At 34.8% G+C, this 18,278-nt stretch overlaps 1 protein-coding gene across 27 annotated transcripts in view; it reads right to left on the reverse strand.

The window, feature by feature from the left end:
- The window catches only part of ABI2 (abl interactor 2), a 112,907-nt gene that overhangs the window by 10,981 nt on the left and 83,648 nt on the right, over positions 1-18,278 (reverse strand). For 14 of the 27 annotated variants that reach the window (XM_051983748.1, XM_051983732.1, XM_051983747.1 and 11 more), the window contains one exon: positions 5,328-5,414. The exons of the other annotated variants lie outside the window; for them this stretch is intronic. In XM_051983748.1, coding sequence (XP_051839708.1) covers positions 5,328-5,414 — 87 coding nt within the window. The remainder of the gene's footprint in view (positions 1-5,327; positions 5,415-18,278) is intronic. 27 annotated transcript variants of the gene reach the window in all.

Consider the following 18,278-nt stretch of genomic DNA (forward strand, 5'->3'; position numbering starts at 1 on the left):
GATTTAAATTAAATTTAAATTTAAAATTACAAAGGCAGAAGCAGAAGAGAGGAACAATGAGGAGAGGGGAGAAAATGAGGAGAGGAAAAGAAACAAGAGGACAAAATTTCTCTAGTTGAAAAGTCATGAAATTCAATGGTCAAACTATAGGAAAGAAACAGTTCTGTTTAAAACAATTCTGAATGGGCCAATTGCTGAAGACTACATTCTAGAGTTGTTTAATCTCAGAAGCACATAAGTTTTACACCTCAAGTGCTCATGTCAGATGCCTAGAAATTTGTGAAGGAAATATGTGTCCCCTCAAGTGAGTTACTGCTAGGAAAGCAATGGTCTATCTCTGCAACCTCAGCCTGCTAGTGTGACATTGGAGGAGTGAGCCAAATCCAAGAAGTGTCTCCCATAACTGAGTACAATGTTCCACGTGTTATAATGTAGTAGTCTCTATAGCACAGTGTCTGTAAGGACAGACCCTATTGGAACACAGTCTAATTTGGGAGCACTGAAATAAACTAGATGTGTATTGAAGGTGTTAACACTAGTAACTTCATCATATTTGTTCTACTCCTTCCTTTCTGAAGATCATTATCCTTCAAATAAAATGTGGAAGGAACACTACATAAGTTCCCCTTTCATTTTTTTCTGTTAATTTTCCAATTGGTCCCAATGTAGCTTTAAAAGCCTTTTCTGTTCTTAGCCTTTTCCAGAAATCTGAGTTCATTCTGGGCTATACCATTCCTAACAGCTCTCTCATACAACTAAACATGTTCATACACATACTTCATACACATACATAACATATCTACACATAAAACTACTCAGAATCAGAAGCTGGAATGTCACGTTCAAGGAATGTGAGGGAAGCCAGTGCTCCTGCATCCAAGAGTAAGAAGAAGGGAAAGCGGAGGGAAGGGAGTGTAAAGTAACAGAAGACTGGAAAAGTTGGGAAAAGCCTGGTTAGGAAGGATTTTAAAAGCCAGAGAGGATTTTATATTTGATCCCAGGGACAGAATGAAGCCAAAGAAGTTTACTAAATGGGAAGATCAATTTAACAGAGCATGAGCCCTGCAAATCTGAAAGACTGGCTTCTCAGTGTAATGCTCACATCAGGAAGTTACATATTAGAACCCAGCGTCTTAAACTGTGGTTCGAAGCCACATGTGGTTACCCACATGGAGTGTCATAATTGAACGTCAGAGTCATGAAATTGATTATTGGTAAATGTCTGATTTGTATATTTCATAGACCTATATACCTGGGATCCTACAGAAATTTCTCGGGAGAAAGGGGCTCATGAGTGAAAAAGTTTAAGAAGTTTACTTTTAGAGGATGTAGAAAAAGGAGCCAGGAAATCATTTTTAAGTTGCCTTTTATTTGCATTGTAAGGTGGACCCATGTTATCATAAATTCTGTTACTAGTGACAGATGAAGCACTTGGCCTGGCAATTTTGATGAGTTCCCCCCCAGTTCTAACCTCTATGCTCCTGTGATTCCAAGATCCCTTTCCAAAGCTAGATTCTATGGCCTCCTAAAATTGGAGGAATACATGGGAGAGCTGCTGGAATACACGGGAGCTACTGCCAAGATACAAGCCAGAATGGATCTCCTCTTGTGAGAGGATGATACAAGGAGCCTGAGAGGCAGTTGCTGTTCTCTGACCTCTCTGACTGAGAGGCCACTGCGTTGTCTGACCTCTCTCCTCTTCCCTCTGTCTCCAATTTATCTCATTCCCAATTCACAACACTTGTGTCAGCAAAGGCTGCCCTGCAACTCCTTCAGATGCCATGATCCACAGCTGTGGAGGCTCTAGGAGAATTGACCTGTCCCTTAACACCTATTATTGCCAGAATATAGAATAATGTTTTATGGTATTATCTTTTGAAGGCTCATCTGATGAAACTGAGGAAAATAAACTCAGTTCAAAAGATATTTATCAGATACCAACTATGTGAGAGACGTGCTGGAGATCTACAAAAATTTTTAAAGGATAGTTCCTGCCTTCAGGAATCTTGCAAACTAAAGAAAGGTCTGAGACAGCTAAAGTGATAACCATAATGCAAGTTAGAAGATGATTAAGTACCTAGGAGATGTAGATGTGAAGTCAGAGGAAAGAGTACCTGGTGCCTTAAGTTCAAGGCCAGCTCTGCCCACCTGACCACTTGGCCCCTTTCTCTTGGATTCAACATCTTAATTTGTAAAAATAAGGAGACTGTACTAGTCTCACCTTTGTACCTAGGAAATTATGTCATCTGACCTGGGCCTTCTAGAAAGAAGACAAAGATTTCCATAGCTAAAGGTAAGGAGCAAAACAATTCAGGCACAAGACAGAGGTGGGAGGGCAAAACAGTGGTTGCAGTTGGACTGAAACATACTATGACATTAACTTGAAAGGAAGCCTGGAACGTGTGTGTGTGTGTGTGTGTGTGTGTGTGTGTGTGTGTGTGTGTGTACACACGCGCAAGTATATGTACATGCGAATAACTTGTTCTTTTTCTTTTTCACCAAGAGAAGTTGTAGATTTTGAGTAAGTTTTATTCTTAAAATGTCTTCCTTCTTAGTTTCTCGAACCATTGCAATCAGAAGTCTTTCCTTCAAACTCTCTGAAACATGTATATCTTAAAAGTTTAAAAAACAGGTCTAAGTTTTCTCTCTTCAGATATCAAGAATTCTAAAATGATAAGTTTTTCCCAAGTTTTCTATCCTTCTTACTCCTATCAGCCACAAGAAATACTGACCAAAATTGCTGATGACAGTGCAGGAATGGATGGCTAATATGCTACACAAGAGAGTTATGATTCAAAAGATCTTCACAGGCTCTGATGTTAGGCCAAATCTAATGAAATTAATTTAAGAAAGACAAATATAAAGCCTAATGATGTGGGTTCAAAAAATGTATTTCTTGAATACAAAAAAAGGCATGATTAAAGGTCAGTTCAGTTGAAAAAAAAATGGGAGTTTTAATGAAAAACAAGCTTAAGGAGTCAAATGTGACATGGCAGCCAAGAAAGCTAATGCAATCTTATGCAGAATTCAGATAATATAAATATAGATATTACAGCAAGATCTAACAGATAATATAAAAATAATATGCAGACAAGCAATATAAAATTTTCCCTTTGATTTTAAGCTTTTCATAACCTCGCCCTATCCTACTTTGCTATTCTTGTCCCATAGTACATCCCTCCCACACCTCTTACTCTGCAATCTTTTATTTTTCCACTATCCCCCCTTGGCAGGGTCTTTCCTACCCCTACTTTTCCCATTTGCTTTTCCACTTGCTTTTTTGTTCAGTCTTTCCCCATTTAAGCTCCTTGATGAGAAGAACTTTTTTTTTCTTTTTGGGGGAAGGTTTAGCACAGTCTCTAACAAGTAGAAAGTGCTTAATAAATTTTTGCTGCTTTTTTAATCTCAATACTCCATCTCTGAAATCTGAACACCTTCACTAAGTGTCCCCTGGGCTTGGCAATTCCTTCTTTATACCCCGATCTTGCTTCCCTCAAATCTCTTAGTTCCATCTTCTTAATCTTAGTGATCTAAAGGATCTCCAGCCTATCTGGTAACACACCTGTTTGTACACAGTTGTTTTCATGCTCTCTTTCCCATCCCCATTAGACTACTACTTCCTTAAGTTGAAAAGAAGGACTGTCTTTTGGCTTTCTTTGTATCCCCAGAACTTAGTGCAGTTCCTGCCACATAACAGGAAGCAAATAAAGACTGATCAACTGCAAATTAATAATCTTATGATCCAAAATTTCCTAATCTAACACTACTTTTAATTGCTTCTTTAGCACAGTGCCTGACCCATAGTAATAAATGTTTACTGACTGATTTCTACATCTGTGAATTAAGTTAAACTCAAAGATGAATGTGAATTTAAAAGCAGTCCTGATTCACACCAAAAGTGAATGAGACATTGTTATCATCTCCCTGAACTTTCTCCCTTATTTCTTGATTGTTAAAGTAAAGGCCTGCTGAGGATTTCAAAAGGTTTGAAGAGGATAATTTGTGACGGTATATGGTGTAAATAGTGCTTTTTATTTTTATACTGACCAGTTTATTTTTTGCTATACACTACTTACAAAATTATAAAACTACTCATGGGGAAAAAAAGATTGGAGGGTTTTTTGAGAACAAGTATGATCATTAGGAATACCCCCACCTAGATGTCCCAAAGGCACCTCAAAGTCAGTAATTAGAAAATGGAATTTATTATCTTTTCCCAAAGCCTATTCCTTTCCTTAATTACTCTACATTTGTTGGAATTCTTCCATTCACCTATGTTCATAATCTCAAAGTCAACCCCATTGTTCTCAGTCAACTAATGAATCTTGTTGATTTTTGACCTCCATTAAGACCTTTCACATCTTTCTTCTCTCCACTCACATGATCATCACCCAAGTAGACCCAAATCATCTCTTACCTGCGCTATTCAAGCAGTCTATTAACTGGCCTCACTGCATTCAGGCTCTGCCTTCTCCATTTATCCTTTAACTCTAGTTGCTAAATTAATATTCCTAAAGCATAGGTCTGACCATGTCACTCCCCAACTCAAGAAGTTCCAGGGCCTCTTACTACTTCTAAAATGAAATAAAAATTTCGTTCTTTAGCATTTAAAACTCCACATCACCATTACAGGTTGGTTATATATTACTCCATGTCACATACTCTAAATTACATCCAATTCACTGTATGTCATACGTAAGATTCAGTCTCCTGCCCCCAACTCTGTATAGACTATATCATAAACCTGGGATGTTATTGTTCTTCCTCTCAGCAACTTAAAAGCTCTACATTCCATAATCACTTGGCTCCAATGATACTTTCCAGAAATCTTTTCTGATTTTCACACATTTTTAAATAGCTCCTTCCCCTGCCCATAATTTGTATTTAATATGTATATATTTTAAGTTTACTCCCAGTAAAATTCAAGCTTTTTGAAAGTGGAGACGGTCTTGTTTTGTCCTTGTATACTCAGTGCCTAGCATTTTGTATCTGTACTCTCAAGTACCCATCATACTGACTGATACATATGAGGAGATTATACATTCCTTGTTGAATTCAATCACTCAAAAGTATGGCCAAAATTACCAATTTGACAATTACTAAAACAAGCAAAAATTTTATATGCACTTTAAAAACTCCATAATTTAGTAATAATTTTAAAGATTTAATAACTTTTAAAGGAATGAACTATATCTCCTCTAAACAGACAAGTAGACTCACAAAAAAGGGGGAGAAAGGCCAAATAAATAACAATTAGAAAAGATCAGTGACACATAAACACCTTTCATACCTATAATCTGAACAACAGCATAAAGAAGTAAACTTACTATTTTCTTGAACTCTGGCCACAAATCCCATTAAAGGCAACTGAGGAGTTACCTGTAGGATGGATGGAGGAGGAGGAGCAAGAGATGCTGAAAAAAAAAAAAAAGAAGGGGAGGAAGGTGGGGCTCAAGTTATATAAAAATAAAGGATAATACAATAAAATTAATGGATAAAGACAAAGTGCCACCCACTATTCAGAAATACTTGGTAAGATGTCAAGTGGACCCCTTTTGAGTGGGGGAAAAAACAATAGAAAACCCCAGATGGGCCTTTAAAAAACTTCAATTTTTCAAGGAAGTAAAGTGTTATAGAGTCCATCACAAGGCTCATACTCACAACCTTTACAACTTAAAAACTGCCACATCTTATCCTCCAATAGCACATGCTTTAGAACCCAAAATTAGCACCATGTCATCATAAGATAATAGAAAAGGATATTAAAGGATATTCTATACACAGACTTTAAAATTAAAGCAAAATTCATTTTTTCAAAGGCATTTACCATAAAGGTTCCAATCCATCTCCTGAATTAAGTATTTCTCTACATTGCTATGAAGGCTTTTTTTGTGTGTACGTACATATTCTATTTTATAATTTATATTCTTAAGCTTAAAATTACTATACTTAAAGAAAATGTGAAATGATACCATAACCAGCACATGACATTTTTTGTTTTTCATTCTCATACTATTAGAAAAACAAGTAGATTAAACTATCCTAAAACAGTAAGCTTCTGCATGGAACCACTGTCTTCCTTCCATCTCCATTTAAGAACTAAATATTCTTCAAGTTCTATCTCCTCTACAAAGATTTCACTATCTATTATTAAAGATAGAGAAGCTAAAGAAAAGCTAAAAGAGAGCAATACACGGTTGGTGGAGCTGTGAAATGATCTGATCACTCTAGAAAGCAATGTGGAATTATCTCCCAAATCACTAAACCATATATCTTATGATCCAACTTTATCTCTGCTCCACTAAAGTGACTGAGGGTAATAATGAGGTGGAGTACCCAAAGATAACAAAGAATGAGGAAAAGAACTAATTTGCACAAAAATTACAGGCACACTTTTTGTTATAGCAAAGAATTAGAAACAAAATGATTGGTTATCAATTGGAAAATGGCAGAACAAATAGTGGTATACAAATTTAATGGAATATTGTGACAATGACATTGATAGAGTAACTTGGGAGAATGTATATGTATACACTATGTGTAGTGAAGCAAATAGAACCAGGAGAACAATTAATTCAATTTATATAATGTCTATAACACTGCATAGAAAGACAACCATGAACAATTTAAGGATTATTATCAATGCAATGGACCAATCACAACTTGGGAAGGATTATTATCTATTATAGAACCTACTTCTTGGTGAATAAGTAACAAAGTGAGGCGTGAACAGACAAGGCCAATGTATGATTAGTTTTCCTTAACTCAACGTATTTATAACAAATGAGGCTTTTGAAGTGGGAAAAGGCAAGAACTATGAGGGAGCTTTGGAGGATACTTACAGGAAGGAAGAAAGAAATAAAGAAATATCAATAAACCACTTTAAAAATACAAAAGAAACTAAAAGCAAGTTCAGAAGGGGACAAGCAAAGCAGTATTAGAACTACCATGTTAAAATCAATATATACTTATCATTTGCATTCCTTATTTTCTATTCTTTGTAGAAGAAAATGTTCATGTTTATTGATCTTATAAAGTTCCTAAGTTTTAAATTGTTTACATAAACAAAAGGAGTTCTCAAGATGATGTAGTCTAATGTGTTCAATCTATATGAACAAACCAAAGCCTGAAGAAGCCTGTAATCTGGCCCAAAAAATCAGAGTTAATGAGTCAAAATTCACCTTGCTCCTTCTTGACTAGTTGTAATATTATTTAAAACAATCACTTTGGTTCTTGACTGCATTCTATTGGTTATCTTATTCTCAGTCATTTCATGCTGTTCCCTCGTCCAAAAAATTTTAAATTTTAATATTCTGTTGGTACTAAAAAGTACTTAAATATATGAATGCTCCATTAATAAATGTTGGAATCTTTACAAACTGCTAACTTATTAGAGTTGATGTTTTAGGCCAGAACCTGAAACAAGGTACTAAGTAGAACTAATTGATACAATGCTTGTGTTCACACCTTTACTCATCGGAGTTCACAAGTATGCCAGATTCACAAAGTAAACTTTGTAACTTTGTGAATTCACACCTCCCTTGAAGCTCTTAGGGCCAGGGAGCACTCTGGGAAGAAAACCATAATTCCTCTCTCTCGTATCCCACAATTCCTCTCTCTCGTATAAAAGAAACAGACAGAGGCTCTCAGACAGATTTCAGCGGAATTACGTGAAGAGTGGACCTGGCTGGTGGCTGAAGAAAGCAGAGGCAGAGGCAGAGGCTGAAGGACAAACCTTTAGATTTGGAGACATTCGGAGGGAGCTCTTGGAACCAAGCAGAGAGACAGGTCTCTCAACTAACCGGGCTACTTTTGAAGGAGAAAATAAACTTTTGTATTTTTACCAGCTGGCTGCATTTGGAGTAATTATTGATCTGAACTGATACTAAGGCTGCCTCCAAGAAAACCTCCCCGAGAAAGAAACCTACTCTCCCCCAGAGAGAACTATTCTACTTATTTTAAAGAAGAACAAGAATCACCTACAATGTATTCTGATGGAAGTGGATCTCTTCGATAAAGAGAGCCTTAATTGATCAAAGATGGACAGAAGCAGCTACATCCAGAGAAAGAACACTGGGAAATGAATATAAACTGCTTGCCTTTTTGTTTTTCTTCCCGGGTTATTTATACTTTCTGAATTCAATTCTCCCTGTGCAACAAGAAAACTGTTCGGTTCTGCACACATATATTGTATCTAGGATATACTGCAACCCATTCAACATGTAAAGGACTGCTTGCCATCTGGGGGAGGGGGTGGAGGGAGGGAGGGGAAAAATCGGAACAGAAGTGAATGCAAGAGATAATGCTGTAAAAAATTACCCTGGCATGCATTCTATCAATAAAAAGTTATTAAAAAAAAATTACCTACAAATAGATGCTACACGGAACTGGAAGCAAAGTAAGCTAAGATAGCTCAAGAAAGATAATTCTCATGCACTATAAAGGCACAGAAATAGAAGAGAAGGCAGCAGCTTGTTAGGACCTATACAAACCCAGATCCCCCATAAATATTCTCTACAAAGCTCTAAGAAAGCACCAAAAGGAACAAAGATGAGGAAAAAAAAAAAAAAAAACTGAGAGAAACCTCTAAAAGTCCCTCTGTTGAATTCAAGATTCTACAAAAGGATTGCAAGAATCCTGTGAAAATCTCAGCAGGGATAAATCCGGTGAGATAGAAGATAAAGTTTATAAGGAGCTTCAAGAGACAGGGCCCTACGAAGGCCCAGTCCCAGGTTCACGCAGACTACATTACATTAACCTAACCCCACATCTAAATCCAAGGCACAATAAAAAGCAAAGCAGGAAAAGGACCCGGAAAACATCTGGAAACAAAGAAGCTAACGTCTTACAAGAAGGCCTGCTACAAGTACAATCAGCACCATTTTGTGGGGGCCTGTCAAGAATCACAACCAAAAACAAAGCCAACTCTGAGTTTGAAAGACTGTGAAAAGGAAAGAAGCCCAATAAGGAATAGAGACCAAAATCTAAGTCTGAGAAAACTGAGACAAAACACAGGAATTCCCAAAGAAGGCAGGGACTAGTTATAGCCAGTACATCCAGGTACAAACAAGACTTTCCTATGCTTTCCAAATTGTGAAGAGCATAGTCTGACCGAAAAATAAAACTTCAATCCAGAAGCTAAAGTTGGAAATATGAGACAACAGAAGAAAACACCAAAAACTATGAATAAATTCTATGAACTAAAAGAAAAGCAAGAGATTTAATATAAAAAAAAAAAAAGAAGAAGAAGAAGAGAGTAAATCCACAAGTAAACCCTATAAAAAAAGGTTATCCTCACCACAAAGACCTCTAAGGAGAAAAAAACGGCAAACAGAGTTAATATTAGAACAAGATGTGATAAACTTATCCAGAAATGGAAGTCTCTGAAAATTATAAGTGACTATACAGCAATAACTCCATATAATAAGAACTAATTTTTTTAACTAAAAGACTGGGAAAATGAAAATTAGTATATACCATATCAAACATAATTAACCAGGAAAATAATTCAAATAGAAAGAGTCTCCAAATCATCAGATGACCTTAAAATTATGAACAAAATTGGAAAAGCTTAGATATTATATTTCAAGAAATCATAAACAAAAAGCTACTGGAACTTAAAAGGCAAAATAAAAATAGAAAAACATCTATATCTTGCAAATCAAAATGAAAACTCCCAGATATATCATATCCCAAATCCAAAATGTTTGTTAAAAAAAAAAAAAAAAAAGCTTAAAGTAACTCAAAAAAGGAGGAACCAAAATTAGTCACAAAAGATTAGGCAGTTGTCACAATACAGAGATGAGCTTAGAACATAATATTCCATAAAGTAATAAAGGTTTACAAAAGGGAATAACTTGTCCAACAAAACAAATATAATCTTACATGAGGGAAAAAAATGGATCTTTAATAAAATAGAGAACTTCCAAATATTCATAAGCAAAAAATTGCACATATGAGAAGGAATTTCAAAATGAGGAAATGCAAATGCAAAAGTATTCAATATATACAAATACCCCACCTAGTAGAACATGGAATCACAATTTTGAGAAAACTGGACAACAGCATAGAAGAAATTTAGACCAACATTTTACATCTCATATGAAGATCAACTCCATATGGGTATGTGATCTAGATATAAAAGGCCACATAATAAACAAATCAGAGAAACAAGGAAAAAAAATAACCTATCAGATTTTTGATTAATAAATTCTACATAACTTTCAAAAAAAAAGCAAACTTCCCACTAGTCTTTGTGTCTTGTGAAAAACATTCAAATGGCTCTTCTTTTTTGGGAGACAGTAGTATTACTAGCTCTCCTTCTTCTTGATTCCTCCTTCACAATTATCAAGTGAAAGAAAAGAAGGAAAAAATCCTTGTGACAAAAATAAGCATAGTAAAGCAAAATTAAGCCAGATAGTGGCCATGTCCAAAAGTGTATGTCTGAGCACTTTGTATCTATCAACCTCTATGAAGAAGTAGATGATATACTTCATAAGTCTGCTGGAGACATGGCTATTCATTACTGTGATCAGACTTAAGTCTTTCAAAATTGTTTTTTTTTTTTTTTACAATACTATTGTTATCATAAAAATCATTTTCCTTGTTATGCTTATTTCAAAGTATTTGCTGTGATTTTCTGAAACCCTATCTTTCTTAGAGAAGATTTAAGAGTCCATTACATTGTATACATAATTTGTTCAGCCATTCTCCAAATTATTTAAGAGCCATTTTCTTTGTTCTAGTTCATTTGTTTTCCTTTTCTCTCCCCTTTTAATTCCTCTTCAGGATCAAGAAGTTCTTTTTTGCTTGTGACTATTCTTTCCCCACTATTATCCTCCCTCTTAAATGTTTCCACCTTCTTTTTTGTTTCCCTGTAAGTCTGACATATTTCTACAACAAACTGTCAGTCTCTTTTGAATTTTCCATCTGTTTCAAATGAGTGAAATTCATCTGTTACCTGCTTTTCTGACTCCTTCCATATTTGCATATTCTTTTCATGTACCCCAAATATGAGAAATAGAAAGCTCCACTCACTTCTTCAGCAATTTATTCTAATTTTCCCTTCTCTTTTTTTGCCCTCTTAAAACCTTCAGTACAAAAACATTGTACAAACTTTTTTCATTACATACCTTCCTCAAGAATCTTTGAATACAATCATCATAAAACTCTTTCCAATTGTTCAAATAAATTTACATTTTACATTCTTGGGACTACAATTCTAATCTTTTCAAAAGAAATGCTTTATTTAGAGTTCTCTACTCCACTATGAAACTTTTGCCTTCTGAAAAACCATGGTCTAAGATCTCTAATTTTTTTTTTTTTAAGATAAGCTGTCAAGTCTGATGTGGTCCTGACTAGTTCTCTGGTCCCTGAATTCCTCACAATACTTTTTTCTTTGAGGTCAAGACAAGGATTTTGGTTATGACATTCCTGGAACTTTTCCCCCTGGGTTATCTTTTCAAAGGTAACACATAAGTTCCCTCTTTGTCAACTGATTCACAATAGATTTGGGCAGTTCTTATGGTTTCTTAAAATATGGTGACCAGGTTTGTTTAGTTGGTTTTTTTAATCATGGTTTAAAATTAGATTAATTATAATAACCAATTTTGATCCAAGAGAACATGTATGATGAAACATTTCCCTCTTCTTGATAGAAAGGTGGATGACTATGCTAAATGTTGCATATGCTGCCACAAGCAGCCATTCTGTCAGTCACTTTTGTGTTAAAAGAAGAGGTCAATGAATAAAGAAGTATGAATAAAGAAATAACTAGTGTTAAAAAAAAAAAAAGATAAATGCTGATTGTCTTTTTTTAATGTATTCTATTAAATTAGCTACTAAAGTACCTTTTTTTTTTTTTTATACTGTATTTTATGTTTCTGAAGAAGGGACTCCGAAATTCTAAAAATCTCCTTCAATTCTGCCTCAGTGAGGAACCCCACCCAAGGGAAACAAGACAGTTTCATTCTGTTATGTAGGTGGGGTTGGTTCAGTCCTGAAACTCATTGAATTCTATTCAAATTCCAGTCCAAGCTAAAATCTAGCTTGTAGAACTCCACCCACTAGCTCCCTTCAGCTTGTAGCCAAAGCTCCTATTATAAAAGATCCAATCTAAAATCCTCTCTTTGCAGAGATTCCAAATATGCCATGCTAGGATATGCCATGGAAACCTCTGCCTGCTAGAATAATATTCTTTTCCAGTGTTATCCTCTCTTTATTCTCACCTATTTTCCTGAGACTTTATGCCTGTCAGGATTTCTAACTTTACTTTCTAATAAACCTCTTTTATCAACCTAGGTTTTCCAGTCTGTAAATTCCTTTACAGAGAATCTCTGCACTGCCAGAAGGGAATTAAGACCAACCAAAGCTCTCCATTTAGTTCCCTGAACCCCAAACCTGACACTAGACCTTATCATTTAACTCCCTGACCATCAGAAACCCTAATTTCATTTTGGATCCATAAATCTAGACCTTATCATTTCCTACTAAAGGGAATCCCAAAACCTAAACCTCATCATTAACTTTAAGTCACTGACAAAGTTACTGATGAGTTTTACCATTGCTACTCATCATTAAAGGAGATCATCTTAACAGATAATGTTTTTTGCCTTTAGTCTCCCAGTTGTGGGTCTTATTTTACTTAATCTCAATGATACCTAGGAGATTAAATCTTCCTCCTTGCTTTAGGTTCTTTAGTTCATCTTCCACATTTCTGGCATACTACTTTATTCATTGGCATACAACCTTCAAGAGGGCCCAGTTTAACTGCTCTGTCTTTCTTAGATTTTTACTCTTCAGGGCTTCTGACTCGTCCTACTGCTATTTTTTCTATATGATCAATATTTTCTGAGGAAAATAGCTTATAGGGTATAATACTTCTCCATACACTCAATTTTTTCTTTCTAGTTTAAAATTTTCTGATAAGATTTATAAAACTTCAGACAAATACATTTTTCATAGTTCTTGTTAGATGCACACCATCCCTGTTCTTATATTTTTAGCTATGATCCAAATATTGAAATACATTCTTTTAACTATTTGTTCAATTTCCCAAATCTGCCCATAATCGGCAATGATGCAAACAATGCAATGCCTGAGAGGTCTGAACTGAGAGGTCAAGGTTCTGTCCTAAGTTCAATGCTTATTAAGTTCCTTTTAGTAATTTCATTTGTGTCCATGTCAATCACTATAAGACTCTAGTAATCATTCCTTTTAAAAAGTCTTGGGATATTTTCTGTATTGTCCTAAATGTATGCCTAGAAGACATCAGACCTCTCTATTGTTATTTTGAGGTCAACAAATGTTATCAAATTGACAATTTTGCTGCCTCACTCACACAACAGGAGTCACCAACCATTACTACTCTCCTCTTGTTCTTGTGATTTTTAACTGGATGATTTTCCTTTTGCCATCATTCCTGTGTCTACTGCATTATTTCTAGAAAGACAAACAGCTGGCTCTTCCTCCTCAAAGCATACTGATCCTTCTACTCAGGACCATTCACAAGTGTGCAGTGGTTCCTTCTTCCTAAATTCTTTCTCTACCCAGCTTACTGACTTTAAGTCTTTAGATTCTTACTCTCATTTCTCACAATTCCCTTTTGGTGAACACACATATTCCAATGCTACATTCACAACTAATAAAATTTAAAGAAAGGATAATGACAAAAATTGCTGGGAAAATTGGAAATTAGTATGGCAGAAACTAGGAATTGACCGACACTTAACACCGTACACCAAGATAAGGTCAAAATGGGTTCATGACCTAGGCATAAAGAATGAGATTATAAATAAATTAGAAGAACAAAGGATAGTTTACCTCTCAGACCTGTGGAAGAGGAAGGAATTTATGAACAAAGAAGAACTAGAGATCATTAATGATCACAAAATATAAAATTTTGATTATATCAAATTGAAAAGTTTTTGTACAAACAAAATTAATGCAGACAAGATTAGAAGGGAAGCAATAAACTGGGAAAACATTTTTATAGACAAAGGTTCTGATAAAGGCCTCATTTCCAAAATATAGAGAACTGACTCTAATTTATAAGAAATCAAATCATTCTGCAATTGATAAATGGTCAAGGAATATGAACAGACAATTCTCAGATGAAGAAATTGAAACTATTTCTAGCCATATGAAAAGATGTTCCAAGTCATTATTAATCAGAGAAATGAAAATTAAGACAACTCTGAGATACCACTACACACCTGTCAGACTGGCTAGAATGACAGGAAAAGATAATGCGGGATGTTGGAGGGGATATGGGAAAACAGGGACACTAATACACTGTTGGTGGAATTGTGAATACATCCAGCCATCATGGAAAGCAATTTGGAACTATGCTCAAAAAGTTATCAGACTGTGCATACCCTTTGATTCAGCAGTGTTACTACCGGGCTTATATCCCAAAGAAATCTTAAAGAAGGGAAAGGGACCTGTGTATGCACGAATGTTTGTGGCAGGTCTCTTTGTAGTGGTCAGAAACTGGAAACTGAGTGGATGCCCATCAATTGAAGAATGACTGAATAAATTGTGATATATGAATGTTATGGAATATTATTGTTCTGTAAGAAATGAACAGCAGGATGATTTCAGAAAGGCCTGGAGAGACTTACATGAACTGATGCTGAGTAAAATGAGCAGGACCAGAAAATCATTATATACTTCAACAAAAATACTATATGATGATCACTTCTGATCGATGTGGCCATCTTCAGCAATGAGATGAACCAAATCAGTTCAAATACAGCAGTAATGAACTGAACCAGCTACCCCCAGCAAAAGATCGCTGGGAGATGACTATGAACCACCACATAGAATTCCCACTTCCTCTATTTATGTCCACCTGCATTTTTGATTTCCTTTACAGCTAATTGTATACTATTTCAAAGTCTGATTCTTTTTGTACAGCAAAATAACTGGACATGTATACATATATTGTATTTAATTTATACTTTAATATATTTAACATGTATTGGTCAACTTGCCATCTGGGGGAAGGGGTAGGGGAAAGGAGGGAAAAAGTCGGAACAAAAGGTTTTGCAATTGTCAGTGTTGAAAAATTACCCATGCATATATCTTGTAAATAAAAAGCTATAATAATAATAATAATAATAAGGCTGATAGTAGAGGATTTGTAGAAGGACATGAAAAAAGAGTCAAAAAGCAGTCTCATTAAACTCCCCAGCTGGGTTAGCAGCAGCCAGATCACTCTGTGCTTACTTAAAAGCACTAGGCCCCTCTTTAAGTTCTTGACTTTGTTTTTACACATGAATTTTCTTAATATTTTTTTCTAGCTCTATAAAGTAACTTTTTGGTACTTTAGTATTCTATAAAATTATCTTTGGCTTGGCACTGAATAAAGTAAATTAATTTAGATGATATTTTTTTTAGATGGGCTTAGCTTACCTATGAACATTTCTTATTTCTTCATCTGTTTCATCTGCTAAAATTCTAATCAAACGTTTCTCAAAGTCAAATAATGGAACTAAAAGCAAAAAGACCTATTGAATTAATAAATAAAGCTAGTTTATTAATAAAACTGTTTTGATTTACAAAGCATACCCTAGAGAGTCACACAAAATTAGCTGAAATAAGTTTAGTTAAGTTACAGGATATATAATAAATCAGTATGACTCTATGGTACCAATAAAACCCCAAATATAAAAAGGGTCAAAATAAGAAATTCTGCTCAAAATAACAGAAGATATAAACTAAAGTATTTGTACTCTACCTCATAAAACACTTAACTAGTTGGCAGTGGCTGGAAGCATTAGAGTTAGAATCCAGAAGATGTGAGCTGACACCTCTCCCTCCAGATACTTAGCTAGCTGTGTGACCCTAAGCTTCCTAATTTGTAAAATAAGAATAATAATATCACCTAGCTCAGAAGGAGGGTTGTTGAGAGGATCAGATAAGAAACATATGTACAGTATTTGCAAAGCTTATAGTGCCATGTAAATACTGGCTATTGTTATCTTATGAATACAATTACATAAGTCTATAACATAAAAATGACAGACCTAAGCAGATGAAGAAATAAGAAATGTTCATAGGTAAGCTAAGCCCATCTAATAAAAATATTATCTAAATTAATTTACTTTATTTAGTGCCAAGCCAAAGATAATTTTATAGAATACTAAAGTACCAAAAAATTACTTTATAGAGCTAGAAAAAAAATTAAGAAAATTCATGTGTAAAAACAAAGTCAAGAACTTAAAGAGGGGCTTAGTGCTTCTAAGTAATCACAGAGTGATCTGGCTGCTGCTAACCCAGCTGGGGAGTTTAATGAGGCTGCTTTAAGAAATGAAGAATAAAGGACTCTATCCTCTATTTTTGAATTTACTCAGTTATTCTGTGACTACTTTCTGTCTATCTACTGAGTGGAGAAAAGCTTTTTAACTGAGCCAAACTGAGTACATATCAAAAACCAGGAACAAACCTCCCGTGCCCTAAAAGTAGACGTTAACTTTTTTTTTAATGAATAAAAAAAGTAAAGAGAACTCTGACAAGAGATATCTTTTATGGTGAAAGAAAAGAAGAGATATCAAACCTTGAGGAGACTAAAAGCAGATTGTCTCCAAATGAAGCCCCAAAAGATGAGATAACCTGGTCCCCATCACACAAGGCTCTCCTAGAAGAAATTAAAAAGGATCTTAAAAGAGAGCTAAAAGAAAAATGGGAAAAGGAAACCAAAACTTTGCAAAAGGGTTTGGAAAAGGCATATAAACTCATTAAAAAATAGATTTGATAAAATGAAAAGAGAAAACAACTCCCAGAAAAGCAGAATTTGTGAAAAAGAAAAAGAAGATAACTCCTTAAAAAATAAAATTTGTGAAATGGAAAAAAATTCCATAGAATAAAACAACTCATTTAAAAATTCAATTGGGCAAATACAAAAAGAATTTTTAAAAGTAAATGAAGAAAATAATTCACCAAAATTCAGAACTGAACAAATGGAAATGAATGAAAAAATGAAAAAATAAAAAAATGTAAAATACCTAATTGGGAAAACAACCACCCTAGAAAATAGATCTAGGAGAGACAATCTAAGAATTATTGGACTCCATGAGAACCATGCTGAAAAAAAGAGCCTAGACATTATTTTTCAGGAAATCTTCAAAGGGTAACTTCGCAGATGTCATAGCATCAGAATCAGAAGATAAAATAACCATTGAAAGAATTCACCAAATACCTCCTGAAAAGACCTCAAAATTAAAACCCCAAGGAATATCATGGCTAAATTTCAGAACTATTAGACCAAGGAAAAAATATTACAAGCAGCCAGAAAGAAACAATTCAAATACCAAGGAGCCACAATAAGAATTACTCAGGACCTAGCAGCTTCCACTTTAAAAGATCGAAGGGCCTGAAATCTGATACTGAACTTGGAATGCAGCCAAGAATAAATTATCCTACTAAACTGAGGATTTTCTTTCAGGAAGAAGATAGACATTCAATGAAACAGGTGAATTCCATTTATTTCTGATGAAAAAACCAGAGCTAAACAAAAAATGTGACCTTCAAATATAAAACTCAAAAGAAGCATAAAAAGGTAAAAAGAAAAAAAATTCTTGAGAACTGTATTTCTGTTATGAGTATACATAGAGGATACATGTATAATCTGATTTTACTGTTATAATATGAAAAAGAAACTAGAGGGGAAAAGAGGATTATACTGGGAAAAAAAGGGGAAAATAAGGGGAAAATGAGGTAAAATACATCTCAGGAAGAGTCAAAGAAAACCTATTATAATTGAAGGGAAGAAGGAAGGGTGAGGAACATTGTGTGAATCTTACTCCCATCAGATTTGGCTCAAAGAAAGAAAATAAGACTTATTTGGTTTCACCAAGAAATTTCTCTTACATTATAAAAAAGCAGAGGGGAAGGGGAAAGTAGTAGGCCAAAACAGAAAGGAAAACAGAAATAGGAGGGAAAAGGTATAAGGGTCTCTCTAAAGGGGAAGGATTGCTTGAGGCAAGTAGTGCTCATAAGTAAAAGACTGAGAAGGAGGGAAAGGGGAAAAGGAAAGAGAAAAGTATAATTTGGAGTTAAGATGGCAGGAAATACAAAATTAGTAGTTTTAACTGTAAATGTGAATGGGGTAAAAGCATAAGCAAATGGCAGACTGGATTAAAAGCCAGAATCCTACAATATGTTGTTTACAAGAAATACATTTAAAGCAGAGTGATACGTACAGAGTAAAGATAAAAGGCTGGAGCAGAATCTATCATGCTTCAGGTGAAGTCAAAAAAGCAGGGCTAGTGATCCTT

This window comes from Antechinus flavipes, chromosome 3 (assembly GCF_016432865.1).
Source record: "Antechinus flavipes isolate AdamAnt ecotype Samford, QLD, Australia chromosome 3, AdamAnt_v2, whole genome shotgun sequence".
Classification (NCBI taxonomy): domain Eukaryota; kingdom Metazoa; phylum Chordata; class Mammalia; order Dasyuromorphia; family Dasyuridae; genus Antechinus; species Antechinus flavipes.